The following is a 16,980-nucleotide window of genomic DNA, read 5'->3' on the forward strand; positions in this document are numbered from 1 at the left end:
TTTGTGCTATTCAAACCGACACGTGTTTCTATCCTTCTTATTTTGGTACCATACACTTAATCAAAAAGTTTAGACGAATGACAGGAGAATACAAAATGAACATCATGGCTACCCTATTATATACGTAATCTTCATAAAAACAAAATGCCCTAAATGATGAAAATGACAATACTATAAGAAGGCCCTCATTTATTCTTTACTGGTCTTTACTATTTCTATTTTTGTTAACCACAAATATTTTTTCATTATAAATACAATTGACGTTCTTCATAATTAACATATCTAATGCAATGTAGATCAATTATCATTTCTAAGAATGTATATTTGAAGTTCAATATAGCACCGACATTAGCCTGAAAATATTACTCAATGTTACTTGAACCTCAAAATATCTATAATTTATCTCATAGTTCTATTATACCATCACTGCATATAACACCGAATATTACTCGGATTTCAATAGCGCTACTTTTCAAAAATCAATAATCACTCAAAACATAGAATTTTTACTGAAAATTAAGCATACATATCAAAATTATATATATATCCAGTTTAAAGCTTTAAAAATCATTAAGTATAAAAAGTAAGTATATTTTTTACGTTAAGGATAAGCATGCTGAAGAGGTAAAAATGACTGAAGTTCAAAAAGAAAAATCCCGCTATGGACTTTAATTTTTTATGAAGTCCATTTGAGCGTAGGGTGTTTACCACGTCTGTTCTCCTGGACTAGCTCAATATGAAGTAAAGCAAAGTGAGACTAAAAGAACCCTTCGGAATCAAGGGTAAAATAGATCAATAGAGCAATATTTGGAACATGTTAACATCCTTAATGCTTCAAGAGCCAATTTAGAAGAAGCTGATCATGTGGAGGTCTGGTACAAGTGTCTATATGGTTGTTAAGATGGTTCAGTTCAAATAGGATTGAACATATAGTTAGCCAATAAAGGATCCAAGGGATAATTGCACGACCCGAACAAAGAATTTTTATTGGCTTTGCTCGCTCTTCTATTACTTTCACTTATTACCATTGTGACTAACAATTCTATCAGTACAGCTATTTCCTCATGGTAGATAGTACAGAGATTTAACTGTCTGTAGTAATTGTTGCTTTAGACAACGAAGTTGATGAAGAGACTGGATCAAGGAAAAGCCGAGGTATCGAAACGGACTAGATGACGGATAATCGTGTCATTGAGAAGTACCTTGTGTTGATAAAAAATCGATCCATTCTGGATAGGAACGTCTATCCGAATAAAATGCTTCAGTCTTATGAATATTAACCTTAGCATTGGATACAGACTCGTAGCAGTCTAAGCTCCATGTGTTGTGTATGAGAGGATGTAGTCGATCAACATGTAGCATCTTTTAAATAGCTTATGGTTTTGTTCTACGGTTCGGACATCGTGAATCCGTTCGAGATAACCGGCGGATTTCTTTCCAACATATTCCCACCTTTAATGTTGCAATATCCACCAATTTTTATTGAAGAGATTAAATTTATTGGTCTATAACAAAAAATCACTGTAGACGGATGATTATGGATAGTTGGCTTCGTAGGAAAGCACTGCGCTTGCGTTGAAAGGCCTTAATTGGCTTTTTTTATATTAGTTGGTGTATTCAATTGCATAGCGTTGGGTAAATAGTCGTATCTCAGATTTAATGTAGTTCTATTGTTCTTGTGCCGTCACCTGACTAGGCAAAGAAGATGAGGTACATGAAAGTCACTGCTTTAGTTATGCGCGATACGCTGTTGAGCCGAAATTGTGGTAGCACGCCAGAGACGTAGTCCAATAAGTGTTTGGCTAAGATTAATCAAAAGAGAGTGCAATTGATGATCAGTCCATAAAGAGTGTAATCGATATATATCGGTAGACTTAAGCATTGGGCGCATCTGATTATTAATGAAAATGTAATCAACTGTAAAGTAGATCTCATCGTTGCGTCTAAAAGCTAGGGTATTACTATTGCCACCACTATGTATCATGTTATAAAAGGATCCTTCTAAATATGACATCCATCTAAAAAAACTTCTGGCTTTGACAACAGTACTTGCTACATAAACTTATTTTTCGATACCTAACTTATGGATTGGCACATTAGATCAATTGATATTCTTTACTTAAAGTAGAAATAATGGGTTGGTTTTATCATTTACAAAGACTAGTCCCTGTATCAGTTTCATCTTACATTGAATTTTATGTAACCTCCTACAAAGTGATAGGTGACTTACTGTCTTTTTGTAAGCATCATCAACTCATTATATTTCTTCCATTGTATCCTTATATTCAGCTGGTCTTTTGGATGATGTACATGATAAGCAAACCAGCTTAACATAAATTAAATTTAATGAAATGCCAATCGTGATGGGAACTAATCTCAATAAAAGAAGAAAGAAATGAATAGTGTGCATTGTTTTTATTGGATGTGATTTGTTATACGAATATATGCCTTTACTAATCAATCATCATCATACTAGTACATGAACATGTTTTTTGTAATAAATAATTAAAGCAGTTTAAAACAAAAATCTTGGTGATATGCAAGTAAATTGCTAGCGCACAAAATAGTAAAGAAAATAAAGCTATAGTAGCTTTGTAAGCGCGTCAACAATACTAGCATTTAAAAGGAGAGCGTAACAGTCAAATAACTGGATTATCAAAGTGACATGTGCTTTCATGAATAAACTAGTTTTGGATTACTTTGAAACATCCTACTTGCTCGCCACGTAAAAGCATTGAATTTCTCATTTAATAAAGCTGTCCAGTTGCTCTAAATATGAATATGAAAATAGCAACTTTGGGAAAACAATGTTAAAAGGCATTCTGCTTTCTATTTAATAATCTGATGCTGTGTTGCCCCTCCCCTCCCCCTTTTTTTTGTTGATAATCATATACAATAGCTTGAATTGAGACATCATTCCACGTTGTAATTAAATTTGCCTAAATATGTTTTCTTTTTCGTCTTCCGTTTTATTAAGGATTTGTTAAAAAGGAAACATAATTGTTGATGATTAGAATTCAACTTAAGCAGAGGCAGCAACTTGCTTCTTGGCTTGAGAACCTGTACATTAAACATATTAATTTCAAAAACATTTTGTTCTTTCTACTATTCAATCTTACCTTCACGGAAACCGTTCTTGAAACGACGGTGAACTTCCTTCAAGTGAGCCATGCGACCGGTACCGGTGGTCTTTCTTCTCTTGCCCTTTTCGGACCAGTTGACTATAGACAATAATTTTGAGTTTTTTTACAAAGGAGAAAAAGAATTTCAAATTTACATGATCTAATCTTGGCAGCGGGATAACCACATTGAGCACAAGTCTTCTTTTGCTTGTGGAAAGCACGGTTACCACAACGTCTGCAGAGGGTGTGGGATTTGGTGTGACGTTTACCGAAAGAACTAGTACCCTTAGTCTATAAAGATATTCAATCATCCATCCATCCATCCATTCAAATGATTATTTTATGTTTACCATTGTTGATTAAAAGATTTCTTTTGACCGCGTTTGAGAAGGGAATCATTGTTCTTTTCCCCCTCCTTCTTCCTTCAGTGATTCCCCCCTCTCTACACACAATGCAATTTTCTAAAGCTAAGCCACACAAAGAATTCATTTTATAGTCGTGTTGTTGCACAAATTGTATTAATGAAAAAACACCAGTATATGATACACGTTGCGAGAAAGTAGGTATTGTGACTAATATATTCTTTACATAAATACTTGAAAAAATTCTTAGAGTGTTGTACATATATGCATCAAAGAGAAAACAAGATAAAAGGCCTTTGTGGTTCATATTTTTTATATGATATTTTTTTTTCGCGTTTTAATAAAAAAAAAAAAAGTTTCACCATTTTCCTTTTCTTCTTTTTCTCGCAGTAAATAATGGACAACGCAGTTTACGAAACATTATTGAGAGTTGCCAACGCAGACGGCGCCATTCGACAAAGCGCTGAAAACCAATTAAAGGAACTTGCTGTTCAGCCTGGTACCCTATTTGCGATCTTTTTTTTATATGCCTGCAATGACTTACACCTTTTAAAAAGAGTTCCCTATTAGTTTAGCTAAACTTACAGTCTCTCAACAATTTCCTGTTCCTCAACGACAAATATCCTTTTTAATATGATTTTTTCTTTACTAACAATACTCTATGAAAAGATTATCCTTAACCTTTTTTTCTTCTATACTTAGCAGCACTCACTCTTAAAACTTATGTGACAACTCACTGGTCAGGAAAGAATGATGATAAATTTGTTGGACCTGAAGCTCCTCCACAGGTAGAATATAGTTTGATACAACTCTGTACTTATTTCCTTTTTATATATACCAGACAAAGGCAGCAGTTCGAGAAATCATCATCACAGGTCTCAGAGACCCCGAATCAAAGATCAGAGTTGTCAGCGCTTATGTTGTATCCAAGATTGCTCATGACGACTTTCCTGAGGACTGGCCCAATTTATTTGATATCTTGTTGACTTATTTAAAAGGTGATAATGCAGATAGTGTACACGGTGCTATGCACGTCTTGCTGGAAATGGTAAAGAAGGATATCAGCATTCAACAACTACCTCAAGTCGGACCTGTTTTGATTCCTGAAATGTTTCGTATTTTGACCTCTGACAATGTAAAGAAAATGAAATTAAAACGAATTAAACTTATATATCATCATAGGCCTACTCATTCAGCACGAGAGGACGCGCAGTAGATATCTTTACCAGTTGTGTTGAAATGCTATCCACCTTACGTGCAGAGAATCCTGCACTTGCCGATCAATTTATTGCCCCCATCATACCACAATGGCTTGAAGCCTACGTCGTGATCTTGAACCACCACGTTCAAAATGACCCAAAGCGCGCCACAGAAGAATACGGTTTGAAGATGAAGGTTGTGAAATGTATCTGTACCATTAGTTCCGAGTTCCCCAAGTACATCTCTGCCAACTTGCCTGCACTTTTTGAACCTATTTGGATGGATCTCTACAACTTGCGTGAACGTTATGTGGCTGAATTTATCAGTGACTCTGGCGATATTGGCGAGACCTATGCTGATTCGGACGGAAATGAGATTGGCTTCCAGAATTTGTTGTATGTTTTGTTTGATTTTGTTGCTGCTGCTTGCAACAAAAAGACAGTACGTCAGTTGTTCATTGATGATAATGGTTCCACAGCTTTCTTTGAACAATTACTTTATGTTTACATAATCTATATGCAAATTACTCAAGAGCAAGTAGAGATGTGGTCCATGGATGCGAATCAATATGTAGCAGATGAGGAAGATGGTACTTACACATTCAATGCTCGTGTGGCCTCAATTGATGTTCTCTTGTCCTTACAAGAGGCATTCCCTTTACCCTTCTTCCGTGCTTTGACAGGTGCTGTTCAACGCCATATTGCCGAGTCAAATGAGGCTAGAGCAGCCGGTAGTGGTGATTGGTGGAAGATCCAAGAAGCCTGTTTATTAGCCGTTGGTCGTCTTTCGGAAGAATTGACAGAGGCATTGGGTGATCCTTCCAAGAATGTAACATTTGATTTAAAAAGTTTGTTTGACCATGTTGTATTGGAAGACATGAAAGCACAAGGTATGAAAAGTGTTTACAACAATTACAACCGATATTTTAAACTTTTTTATTGTAGAATATCCTTTCTTACAAGGTCGCGCCTTTGTATTTGCATCAGAATTTGCCAAGATTTTACCAACAGAGATGGCCAGTCAGTATGTCTCTGTAGCTGTTCATGCCCTTCAAGCACCCACCAGCGGTATTCCAGTCAAGATCTCCGCCTTGAGAGCATTAAACAATTATTGTAAATACTTGAACCCAGAATACATTTATAATTATCAAGTCAATATCATGGAAGGAACTTGCTTACTTTTATCCAACGCAACTGAAGAATCTTTGATGTTATTGCTTGATACATTAGGCTCAGCCATCAAGGTAAATATCCTTTATTTATTCGCAATGATTGACTTATATTTTTCCAATAGATCAATCAAGAAGTAACAGCCAAATATGAGCAGATCTTGACGCCTGGTATTTTACAAGTTTGGCAAAAATATGCTACGGATTCTATTATTACAAGCTATGTTCTGGATTTGTTTGAAGAATTAGCCAGGAATAACTTTTATTATGCTTCTTTGTGTAGAACAGCGCTTCCGTTCATTCGTCAAGTTTTTACTACACCAAACACTGATCCTGTCATTCAAGCAGTGAGTACAATACCATTATATATTTCTTAACACTCATAAAAACGTATAGTCTGCCATTGATTTATTGACAGCCATGACCTCATTTGGTCCTTCACCTTTGCCTAATGAATTTACTGAACAAATGTTTCCAGAGTTGATGCAATTAGTTTGGAATACTCATGATATGGATTTACTTCAAAGTACTCAAGAATTTTTAAAGACATTAATTAGCAAAGATTGCGATCACTTGATGCAATGGTAAAAAGAAAGCAATCAAATTATCCTCTTTTAACATTTTAAAAGGCACGATGGTTCTGGTAAACCTGCTTTGGATTACATTGTTCATTTCGTTGCCAGATTACTTGAACCTACAGGATCTGATTCAGAGGCCTTATTTGTAGGCGAATTGATTGTTACCTTGATCCAAAAGGCCGGTAATAACATTGCGCCCGTTTTACCTGATCTTTTAACTGCGGTCTTGGGTCGTTTGTTGAATACTGATTCTCAACCTTTTACTCAATCCTTGGTCATGATTTTTGCTCACTTGATTATCTCACAACAAGAAACTGTGTTCAATTATCTTTGCAATATCGAGATTAGCGGCAAGTCTGGATTGGAAATCTTGATGACTACCTGGTGTGATAACTATGATAGCTTTTCTGGTTATTATACTCTGAAAGTGAGGTAAGAAAAAAAGAAAAGAAAAAGAAAAAAAATGATGTTATTTACTTATTTCATAAAAGCGCTATTGCTTTATCGAAGATTTATCTTGTCAACGATCCTAGACTTCAAAGTATTCATGTCAAGGGTGAAATCGTTGTCAACCCAAATGCAGGCATTGTTACTCGCTCAAGAGCAAAGAAAAGTAACAAGGATATTTGTATATAAAAAGGATAAACTAATCTTTGTAATAATAGACCCTGACCAATACACAGCCATTTCAGTACCTGCCAAAATCATCAAGCTCTTAATAGCCGATACAACAAACAACTTGATTGCAGATCAAACACATATTGAAGATGCTGAATCTGTTGGTGACGATGAAGATGTAGATATGATACAGAAACATAAAAAAGGATTTACTGACTCTTTTTCATAGGTAGGAGACTGGGAAGATGTGGAAGATGATCATTTCGCTACTCGCAATGACATCAACCTTTTATCTGACATGTTGGCTAATATTGAAGACAACGATGATGAAGAAGACAACCCAGAATTGAAAAATGACCCTATTTATCAAACGGACATGAAGGTTTACTTGACAGACTTTTTACGGAACTGTCATGCACACAATGTAAACAATTTTCATCAAATCTGTTCAACTCAATTGAACCAAGAAGAAAAGGAAACATTACAATATATCCTTGGTTAAAGGAATAAAAAGTATATTTTATGTTAAAATGGAACCTTCACGAATGGATCTTTTAATACGATCTGCCATCATGCGATCTTTTCGTCCAATCAGACAGGTTGCCTTTCCTGTATCGCCTGCTCTTGCTGTGCGGCCTACACGGTGCAAATAATCGATGGCTGAAGCAGGGAAATCAAAGAGAATGACATGATCAACGCATCGTACATCAATGCCTCTGGAGGCAATATCAGTACTGATCAGCAATCTGTGGTCGGTCTCTTGTGAAGTTGAAAAAAGAGCAAGTGTCTCCCTTCGATCCATCGGTGCATCTTTGTAAAGGGCAAGCGATTTGAGTTGTTTGGATTCGAGAAATTTATAAAGTAATTCGACTGACTTTTTAGTATTGCAAAAGATGAGTGTCTTTCTATCTTTGAGATTTTTTTTCAAAACTTCGAGCAAGGCCAGCTGTCGATTTCCTTGGAATCGATCGAGGTCAACAAAGGACTGCTTGAGGTTCGGTAATGATTTGTGCAGTGAAGGAGTTGTGATTTTGATCATGCGAGGAAAGAGGTCATCAAGAGCCTTGTGGACTGATTTAGGCAAGGTAGCAGAGACGACAGTGATCTTGCCATCTCGAAAACGCTCAATGATCCAGCGACAGTCATCGCCCCAGCCGGCATCAAACATCGAATCGGCTTCATCTATCACCAGGTATCTCGCATCGGCCAACGACAAAAGACCTTGTTTGACAGAGGCAACGAGCGAGGTCGGGGTGGTCACTAACAAATCGACAGGTGAGTCGTCAAAGAGCTGCGCCTGCTTTCGACTCGGTTTGCGGTCGAGGCCAATGGCTCGGAACTTGACTGTATGACTAAGCGATTTGGCACTCTTGACCACTTGATCGATCAGCTCCCGCGTAGGAACGAGCACGATCGCTCGTGGACGGTTTGGGCGACGTCCGATGGCCTTTTCATCCGCCTTCACCATTTCTATCGTCGGCAGTAAATAGGCAAAGGTCTTTCCAGATCCAGTCTCGGCTGCTATAAGAATATGTTGTTTACGGCGATCTAGAAGTTGAGGAATCGCAAGTGCTTGAATCTCGGTCGGTTTAGCGTCCTCAGGCAAGACGCCTTGAATGGCCTCCACCACATGGGTGTTTAGTGCAAGATCTTCAAATCGCTGGGTTGCCAAAAATGCAGATAGTTGTTTTGTCTTGGTTGGAATCGTTTCAAGTCGTCTTTTGACTGGAATGTAGGGTCCATTGCCCGTGCCCTTGCTGCTCTTGAGTTTGTCTCTTAATAGATCTCGACGTTCACGGCCGTTGAGACCGTCTGGTTTAAGATGCTTTGTCAGTGTAGATATGTTGGGTTTGCGAAGTGCAGAACGTTTTGAGCATGCTGGTATACTAGTAGAGAAGAAACGGCAGTTAAGCGAAACAATCTGTAAAGAGATCTTGTTCATTATCAAAATTATCCTTTTCCCTTTTTTCTAACAAAATTGTTTAAATTTGGAAAGTCCAAGCCACTTAGATGAAAGAGTCAGAGGCATGAAATTGACTTTCTCTCCGCAGATTTTAAGTATCAATTCATAAAAATCACATCTTTTTTTCTCTTCTTCTTGTTCTTTATTACTTCTTCAAACATGTCTCACGACAAGTATCAATCACCTTTGGTCTCCCGCTATGCCTCAAAGGAAATGGCATACACCTTTTCTGAAGACAAACGTTACTCTACCTGGCGTAAACTCTGGCTTAACTTGGCTATTGCTGAGAAGCAACTTGGCTTGAATGATATTACGGATGAAGCCATCGAGCAAATGAAGGCCAACCTTTACAATATTGATTATAAAGTAGCTGCAGAGGAAGAAAAGAAACGTAGACACGATGTAATGGCTCATGTCCATACCTTTGGACTGGTCGCACCTGCTGCTGCTCCCATCATCCATCTTGGTGCTACTTCATGCTACGTTACAGGTAAAACAATTAATTCTTTAAAGAATATAAAAAGTAACAGAGCCATGTAGACAATGGTGATTTGATCATTCTGCGTGATGCTTATGACCTGGTTATCAACAAACTTGTTCATGTCATCAACAAACTCTCCAAATTTGCGGAACAATACCGTGACTTACCTACCTTGGGTTTTACTCATTTCCAACCTGCTCAATTGGTCACTGTCGGTAAGCGAGCTACTTTATGGATCCAGGAACTGTTGTGGGACTTGCGTAACTTTGAACGTGCTCGTAATGACCTCAAGTTACGTGGTGTCAAGGGTACCACAGGTACCCAGGCCTCCTTCATGGCCCTCTTTAATGGAGACCACGAAAAGGTGGAAGAATTAGATCAACTCGTCACTGAGCTCTCTGGTTTCAAGGAAGCTTACCCTGTCTGCGGTCAAACGTACTCTCGCAAGATTGACATCGATGTCCTCCACCCTCTCTCTGGCTTTGGCGCCACAGCCCACAAGATTGCCACCGACATCCGTCTTTTGGCCAACTTGAAGGAAATTGAGGAACCCTTTGAGAAAGACCAGATCGGCTCTTCTGCTATGGCTTACAAACGTAATCCTATGCGTTCCGAACGTGTCTGCTCCCTCTCGCGTCATCTGATGCTCTTGGTCAACGATGCCCTTCAAACCAGCGCTGTTCAATGGTTCGAACGTACACTAGATGACAGTGCCAACCGTCGTATCTCACTTCCCGAGGCCTTCTTGACGACCGACATCATCTTGACCACACTTCAAAATATCTGTGAAGGCATGGTTGTTTATCCCAAGGTCATTGAACGTCGCATCCTTCAAGAATTACCCTTCATGGCTACTGAAAACATTATCATGGCCATGGTCAAGAAAGGTGGCGATCGTCAAGAATGTCATGAAGAGATCCGTGTGCTCTCTCATCAAGCAGGACATGTGGTCAAGATGGAAGGAGGTGAGAATGACTTGATTGAACGTATCAAGACGACCAAATACTTTGAACCCATCTGGAATGAGTTGCCCCGTCTGCTCGACCCATCTACCTTCATCGGACGTGCTCCTCAACAAGTTGATTCCTTTTTGGCTAAACATGTCAAGCCTGCTTTGGCTCCTTATCAAGATATTTTGAAACAAGACTCAAAAGCTGAATTATCCGTTTAATATTTTGTATAAAAAGTTATTAAAATAATGTATATTTTAAAAGAATAAAAAAAAGCATGTCATTTATGTATAACGACCCATAATCTCTGTTGATTTTCTGGTTAAAGTAGATTCTTCTGTTGGGATTTCTTCGCCACTGACAAACTTTGTGAAGCTTCCTTCCAAGGACCCCCAAAGAGAGGTTAATGTCTTTTTTTGGAATTTTGGTTTTAACCAGGAACTGGGGTCCACACTAGCAAGAAAGAGTTATTTTTGGGACAAGTGTATCTAAAGAATAATACCTCGATTTTTTGCCTGTTGCATTCTCTAAATGAGTTTCAAAAGCAGACAATTGGTCGATGAGCGGTTGATGTAAATAGGGACTTTTTCCTGCAAAAGATCGTATTGCTTCATCTACTGCTTCATGATACCGTCTTGCTTCATCCAATAATCCATAATCTGCCAGTACCCAAGCATGAGCTAACTTATAACCTTGCAAGAAGGGTAAGCAGCCGGTATGCTTCAAATGATGACCAAATTCATAAATCTCTGTTAAACCGGTAGATTCCGTCAAACAACGATCACTCCCAATCAATGATAATCGAACATTCATTGTGTCTACGCCAGAATGAATGGAGGTTTGAGGAGAAAGCAAATAACTAAAACAAAGCTAAGTTTTTCCTAGTGAATCCAAAAACGCAAAACATTCTTACCAAATATGGGCTGCTTCGATCCAGCCTTGTTCTTTCATGATATCACCCAATGCAGTCAATGCTTCTGCATCATTTGCAGTTCTATTTGCCAAAATAATAGCCAGTGTGTCTCTCCATTTACTCAATTGCTTGATGTCGGCAAGTGGTTTTGAAGTAATAGAACAATAAGGTGCGTTGACATATTGAACATTATAAATAATAAATTCCTTCACTAATTTCACCAGGTTATCAAAAGAAAACAAGACAACTTTCAACACTTACTAGCAGCAGATCCCACACCTGAAAATAAAGAATAAAGCACACGAAGCGGTTGGTTGTAACCTGCAATGTTATGAAACGTTCTTGATTGTCTCATCTCTGGTGTTGCGTTCATTTCTCGATCCACAAAAGAAGTAATCACTTTTTGCCAAAGGTCCTTTCCAACGCAACTACTGATGATCAACGCATGGGCCCAAAGGTCTTCTTGAATAGCATAGTTTACAGCGCCTACACGGTCTCCGTTTAATAGATAATGTTCTATTTTAGATAACAATTGATCCGATAAATCATCTTCTTGAAGGGTATTATTTGTTTGAGATGGTAAACTAAAGTGGGTATCATCTTCGCTGGAAATCATAGGACGACGTATGATCTGAAGTATGGCTTGATCCATTTTGTCCCTAAGTAGTGTTAGATACCAATAATGAAAACATTCACTCATTTACTTGTCATCGATATGCCCCTCTGTTTCTACATAAACTTGAATCAACTGCCACAGCATCCGCTTTGCTTCCATCCTATAATATTCTGCTGATTCAGGTGAAAACAGTGCTTGCTCCTTTTGAAACGAATCCAGCTTTTGGTTGATATAGAGCCCAATTTCTTTCTTCTTTTGTTTCGTTCCTACTTTGCTATCAAACAAGACGGGAAACACGGCCGGATTCTCTAAAGGAACCAAGTCTTTTAAATTTTTGAATCGAATCGGTCCAGGTCGAGATGTCACCGTGTTGGCGTAATAGTCGGGTACTCGTTGTGGAAAGGTCATGAGGATCTTACCACCAAAGCCAAATGTGACCAGAGGACATCCTTTGGCTCTCTGAAGTGGATCTGTTTGTGGTGAATATGATGCGGGTTGGGCAGGAACGACCGGAGGTGATATCACTCTTGTGTAAACAGGTGGCGTGGACGTCGTTGTACGCGGCGTGACTGATCTTGACATGGGACCGAGAGGTCGACCGCATTCTTCACAAAACTTGGATTTAGGCTTGTTCTCACCTGTACAGGTGGGTTCGGGACAAGGCAAGAGGACATCGGGCGTGGCTTGTCTTGAGATGGGCTGGGTATAATTATAAGGTGGATAATGTGCTGCTTGGGTTTGGTAATTGGCTGGATAATGGCTTGTGGGTGGTGTCTGATAATGAGGTTGATATTGAGTAGGAGGTGGTTGATAATGACATTCCTGATTTGTGTTGGGATCATAATAGTGAATGCGCCCTTGATCATCATAGTAAAAGTGGACATTAGGATCAAACTGATACCACTGTCCATTCGGTGTAGGTTGTCTATAAGGTGTCGTCATTTTTTAAACAAGAAAAAAAAAAAGGCAAAAGAAAGCTCCCGATGAAAATTTTCATTTTTTATTGTAAATGAATATATGATAAAAAGGTCACTGAACGATTGGTGTATTTAAATAAGACTTACAAGTCGTTATTTGGTCCTATCTTTATTGTTTTCTCTGTCAAAAGGATCATATATAGTAATTTACACTTACAGACATATATACCTTTCTTCTCTGTAGCTGTGTTCTATATACGACTATCTATCGTGTTCACTGTTTATCTTTTTTAAAGAAGAGTTTCTTAAAGAAAGAGAACAAAAAGAATTCTTTACTTTCATTCGTTGTCCTTTTTCAGTAGAGGTCATTAAAGAGACCGTCTTATTTTAAGTGGCAATGATATAATGATTCATATATTTTGTCAATAAATGGTTACATTAAATATCCAAAAATGGATATCAAGGAGACTAATGAACAGTATAAATGTGAGTGTGAAAGGATAGGTCAAACGGATCCTTTTTTGGGGGGAGGAGGAGGTCTTGCCTAATTTATTTTTCCTCTTTGCATATATAAATTACATCTTCTTGCCTCTCCCTTTTTTTTTCCACCTTTCATCTTTCTTCATGTTCAAATCAAGCGGAGATTCCAGTCAAAGTACAGTGAACTTGGAAAGAATCGGTTGCTTACTGAAACATAACTTTAGGTGCACATTCAGTTTATTTAGAAGAGACAGATGATGAAGAATCCTTGCCTCCTAACGCAACCACAACCGAAACACAACTATTACTTACCGCAGAAGATCAAGTACCACGCTACTTGACTGCGTCTCCTCGTAAAAGAGCAAGGATCAGAACAAGATGGAATCACTGATATTTTTTGATTTTAGTTCCATCTGCTGTATTCAACCATGAGCTACCTAAAGATAAATGGAGTACATTAAAAACTCGATCCAAATACTATTTACCTATACTCCAATGGCTACCATCTTATAACAGGCGACTCTTTTTGGGCGATTGTCTTGCGGGAATCACACTTGCATGTCTATTGATACCTCAAGCCCTATCGTATGCCACTGCTCTTTGTAAACTAGATGCAATTCATGGTTTATATGGAATTGCATTCCCAGCGATATCCTATGCTATCTTTGGCATGTCCAGGTACACTCATTAAACTTTGTTCTCTAAAAGGAAAACATACTCACGTGGTGAACTCAGACAGATGTCAGTAGGGCCTGAAGCCACATTGGCTCTATTGATTGGATCATCCATTGCTCAACAGGGTCATTCATCAGATGAGAGTCAGATAGACCCTTTGGCATGGTCCTGTCTGATGACCTTGTTCACCGGTCTCTTCACCCTCTTACTCGGCATTTTCCGTCTCGGCTTCCTCGACAGCCTGATGAGCAGAGCCCTCTTGCGCGGGTTCGTGAGCGGAGTTGCCCTGGTCGTCATGGTTCAGCAAGCCATCACGCTTCTCGGTCTGGTGGAGCAAAGTAAAGCGTGGGGAATCACAGAGGCATCGACGACGGTAGAAAGGATTTACTTTTTATGCAAGCATATCCAGTACGCTCACCCTCTCTCTTCGGCTGTCTCTTGTGCCTCCATCGTCTTTTTACTCGCCATGCGCATCGTCAAATCCAAAGCGCCCGCCCAGTCCAGATGGTGCCAACTCTTTCCCGATGTCTTTCTCGTGGTCGTCGTGGCCATCGTGCTCACCCAGTCGTTCGGCTGGGATCATCAGGGCCTGGTGATTCTCGGCAAGATCGAGAATGCCGGCCTCTTGCTGCCCTCCATCCCTTCTTTCCCACACAACAAGCACATGAAGGACCTCTTGGTGACGTCGGCCATGATCTCCATCATTGGCTTTGTGGAGTCCATCGTGATCGCCAAAGTCTATTCGAGTCGACATAATTATTCTGTCAGTGCCAATCGAGAGTTGGTCGCGCTCGGTTTTGCCAACGTGTGCAGCGGGCTGTTTCAAGGCATACCTGCTTTTGGATCTGTAAGTGTCTTGGGTCGCATGTGTTTATATTCAATCCTTTCTTAGGTCTCTCGAAGTAAGATCAACGATCGTGCAGGCGCACGTACACAGATGGCTTGCTTGGTCACTGGTGTCATCGCTTTACTGGCCATCCTTTTCTTGCTTCCCTATTTTCATTATCTTCCCAAGGCCGTCTTGTCTTCCATCATCTTTGTCGCCGTCCTCTCTTTACTGTATGAACTACCAGAGGACCTTGAGTTCATCTTTAGAATCGGCGCTTGGAGAGACCTCGCTTTGTTGCTCGTCACATTTATCGCAACCATCATCATTTCTTTGGAATTCGGAACACTGTTGGCCGTCACCTTGTCTCTTCTTTTGACGATTCGAGAAACAAGTTATCCAAGAATCTCTATCATGGTTTGTGCTCTTACAACAAGACTTTAGTACTAACCAAGAAAATAGGGAAGAGTGAAGGGAAGCATAAATAAATTCAAACCGATCAGAGATGATTCAGGCAATGTGGAACATTTGCAAGACGTGCTTATTGTTCGTATTGAAGAAGGGTTGTTTTTTGCAAACACAGGTACATTTTGACATGGAGAATAGCATCCGGTGTAACTATAAAGCCAATAGGCCAACTCAAAGACAGACTACGAAGGTTAGAGATGTTTGGTGACATGTCAATTCATCCTTCAGAGACTCCAAGAAGAAGTGACTCACTGTATACCATATTTGACGTGGGTAGTATGCCTACGATCGATGCAAGGTACCAGAAATCAAAATAGTCAAGTCATTCATTCCTCTTTATTTTGTAGTGCAATTCAAATCTTGATCGAAATCGTAGAATCTTACAAGGCCAGATCGGTTCAAGTCTATTTTGTTCGACTACGTGAACAGCCCTACAGTTTATTTAAAAAATCAAAGCTCTTGGATTTGATCGGTCTAGACCATTTATTTAGCAAGGTATCAGAGGCGATTGAAGTGATTGAACAAGATACGAATAAACGTCATATGGGTTGATTCATGACTCTCTCACATCATGAGATTTCATCCGCAACAATTTTTTTTTTTTTTTTTACTTTCACACACCTTGCAATCTAAAGACCGACTAATCACCCAAATCACCCTTTTTTTTGCATATAATAAAGAGACTCTATTTTTTAACCTTTCCAAAAGCTTATGCTAACATGTCCGTTCGATTCACAGATGCTTGAAATGTCTATATGAACACTATTGAATAAGGAAACCTAGGATGATATCAAAAACGAAGATTTGGACAACAGTCTACTTTAGAGCGTGTTGCTTTTGAGGTGAGCAAAGGAATTTATAGAACATATTTATCCAAACTTCTCAAGCTATCGTTGAAGTCCGCAATCTTGCGTTGACCAACGAACGCTCTCAACGTCTTTGTTATGCTCGTCATTTGACGGCCACTGATACATTGATCCATTCAAAAATCCTCTTTCAAAAGCGTGTTATGGCCTCTTTCGGTCTGAATCCTGAACAACCGCTGTATTATCCATCGTATTCGGGTTCGACTGCGAGCTCTACAGTCTTGATCCGGGTTCATCCCGACCGTGGAAGGGGATTGTCTGATGGAACACCATCTTCCCTTGGGTGACCATTTGGCGTACGGTGACCAAACGACCCCAGATGATTCCCTGTCTTTTCCACCGACCTGACCTCTCTGCCTTATCAAGCAAGTCCCCTCATGAACCGGATGAATCACAGGCGTCTAAAGAAAACGGAGCCCTTGTCTGTCGTCCACGTCTGATCTGTGTTGCCTCGGCTGAATGGAAATGCGACAGCAAGCGTCAGGTTGCGCCGATCATCTCGGCCCTCACTGGAGGAGTGACATGAACCAGATCCCTGGTCGGATGGCTGGAAGCTTTTGCCTCCCTTGGACCCTTCTGAGCCTGTTCACGCCCTCTCTTTTTGTCATGGGTCTTTGGACGACCTCGGATCCCGCGCTGACCCCATCGTCTTTCTCGACATGATTCCTACCACAACACTCCCCCGCCTTCAGGCCACCCCCCTCCCGAATTCCCATCAGCACGTCTGTGCCCACGCTCGCCGGTCTCCCGTCACAGATCGGTCACTTGCTGTCATCC

At 39.7% G+C, this 16,980-nt stretch overlaps 6 protein-coding genes across 6 annotated transcripts; 4 read left to right on the top strand and 2 right to left on the bottom strand.

The window, feature by feature from the left end:
- Positions 1 to 3,022: 3,022 nt before the first annotated feature.
- On the bottom strand, positions 3,023 to 3,475 carry RO3G_03507 (60S ribosomal protein L37; the record flags this gene model as incomplete). The annotated part of the gene is made up of 4 exons (XM_067658097.1): positions 3,023 to 3,060; positions 3,120 to 3,221; positions 3,278 to 3,413; positions 3,473 to 3,475. The coding sequence occupies 4 exons, from the start codon at positions 3,473 to 3,475 to the stop codon at positions 3,023 to 3,025; spliced, it is 279 nt and encodes a 92-aa protein (XP_067514198.1).
- Positions 3,476 to 4,234: 759 nt separating this feature from the next.
- Positions 4,235 to 7,550, top strand: RO3G_03508 (uncharacterized protein; the record flags this gene model as incomplete). Its single annotated transcript, XM_067658098.1, has 10 exons — positions 4,235 to 4,272; positions 4,367 to 4,619; positions 4,667 to 5,573; positions 5,629 to 5,927; positions 5,978 to 6,199; positions 6,249 to 6,436; positions 6,482 to 6,862; positions 6,922 to 7,043; positions 7,096 to 7,226; positions 7,278 to 7,550. The coding sequence occupies 10 exons, from the start codon at positions 4,235 to 4,237 to the stop codon at positions 7,548 to 7,550; spliced, it is 2,814 nt and encodes a 937-aa protein (XP_067514199.1).
- Positions 7,551 to 9,224: 1,674 nt separating this feature from the next.
- RO3G_03509 (adenylosuccinate lyase) lies at positions 9,225 to 10,663 on the top strand (the record flags this gene model as incomplete). Its single annotated transcript, XM_067658099.1, has 2 exons — positions 9,225 to 9,501; positions 9,552 to 10,663. 2 exons carry the CDS (start codon positions 9,225 to 9,227, stop codon positions 10,661 to 10,663), a joined length of 1,389 nt encoding a protein of 462 aa, XP_067514200.1.
- A 306-nt stretch (positions 10,664 to 10,969) lies between these two features.
- RO3G_03510 (uncharacterized protein) lies at positions 10,970 to 12,913 on the bottom strand (the record flags this gene model as incomplete). The annotated part of the gene is made up of 5 exons (XM_067658100.1): positions 10,970 to 11,032; positions 11,112 to 11,301; positions 11,356 to 11,566; positions 11,617 to 12,014; positions 12,060 to 12,913. The coding sequence occupies 5 exons, from the start codon at positions 12,911 to 12,913 to the stop codon at positions 10,970 to 10,972; spliced, it is 1,716 nt and encodes a 571-aa protein (XP_067514201.1).
- Positions 12,914 to 14,107: 1,194 nt separating this feature from the next.
- On the top strand, positions 14,108 to 15,313 carry RO3G_03511 (uncharacterized protein; the record flags this gene model as incomplete). The annotated part of the gene is made up of 2 exons (XM_067658101.1): positions 14,108 to 14,890; positions 14,936 to 15,313. The coding sequence occupies 2 exons, from the start codon at positions 14,108 to 14,110 to the stop codon at positions 15,311 to 15,313; spliced, it is 1,161 nt and encodes a 386-aa protein (XP_067514202.1).
- Positions 15,314 to 15,615: 302 nt separating this feature from the next.
- Positions 15,616 to 15,889, top strand: RO3G_03512 (uncharacterized protein; the record flags this gene model as incomplete). Its single annotated transcript, XM_067658102.1, has 2 exons — positions 15,616 to 15,635; positions 15,685 to 15,889. The coding sequence occupies 2 exons, from the start codon at positions 15,616 to 15,618 to the stop codon at positions 15,887 to 15,889; spliced, it is 225 nt and encodes a 74-aa protein (XP_067514203.1).
- Between the last annotated feature and the right edge of the window lie 1,091 nt (positions 15,890 to 16,980).

This window comes from Rhizopus delemar, genomic scaffold (genome assembly GCF_000149305.1).
Source record: "Rhizopus delemar RA 99-880 supercont3.2 genomic scaffold, whole genome shotgun sequence".
In the NCBI taxonomy this organism is placed as follows: Eukaryota; Fungi; Mucoromycota; class Mucoromycetes; order Mucorales; family Rhizopodaceae; genus Rhizopus; species Rhizopus delemar.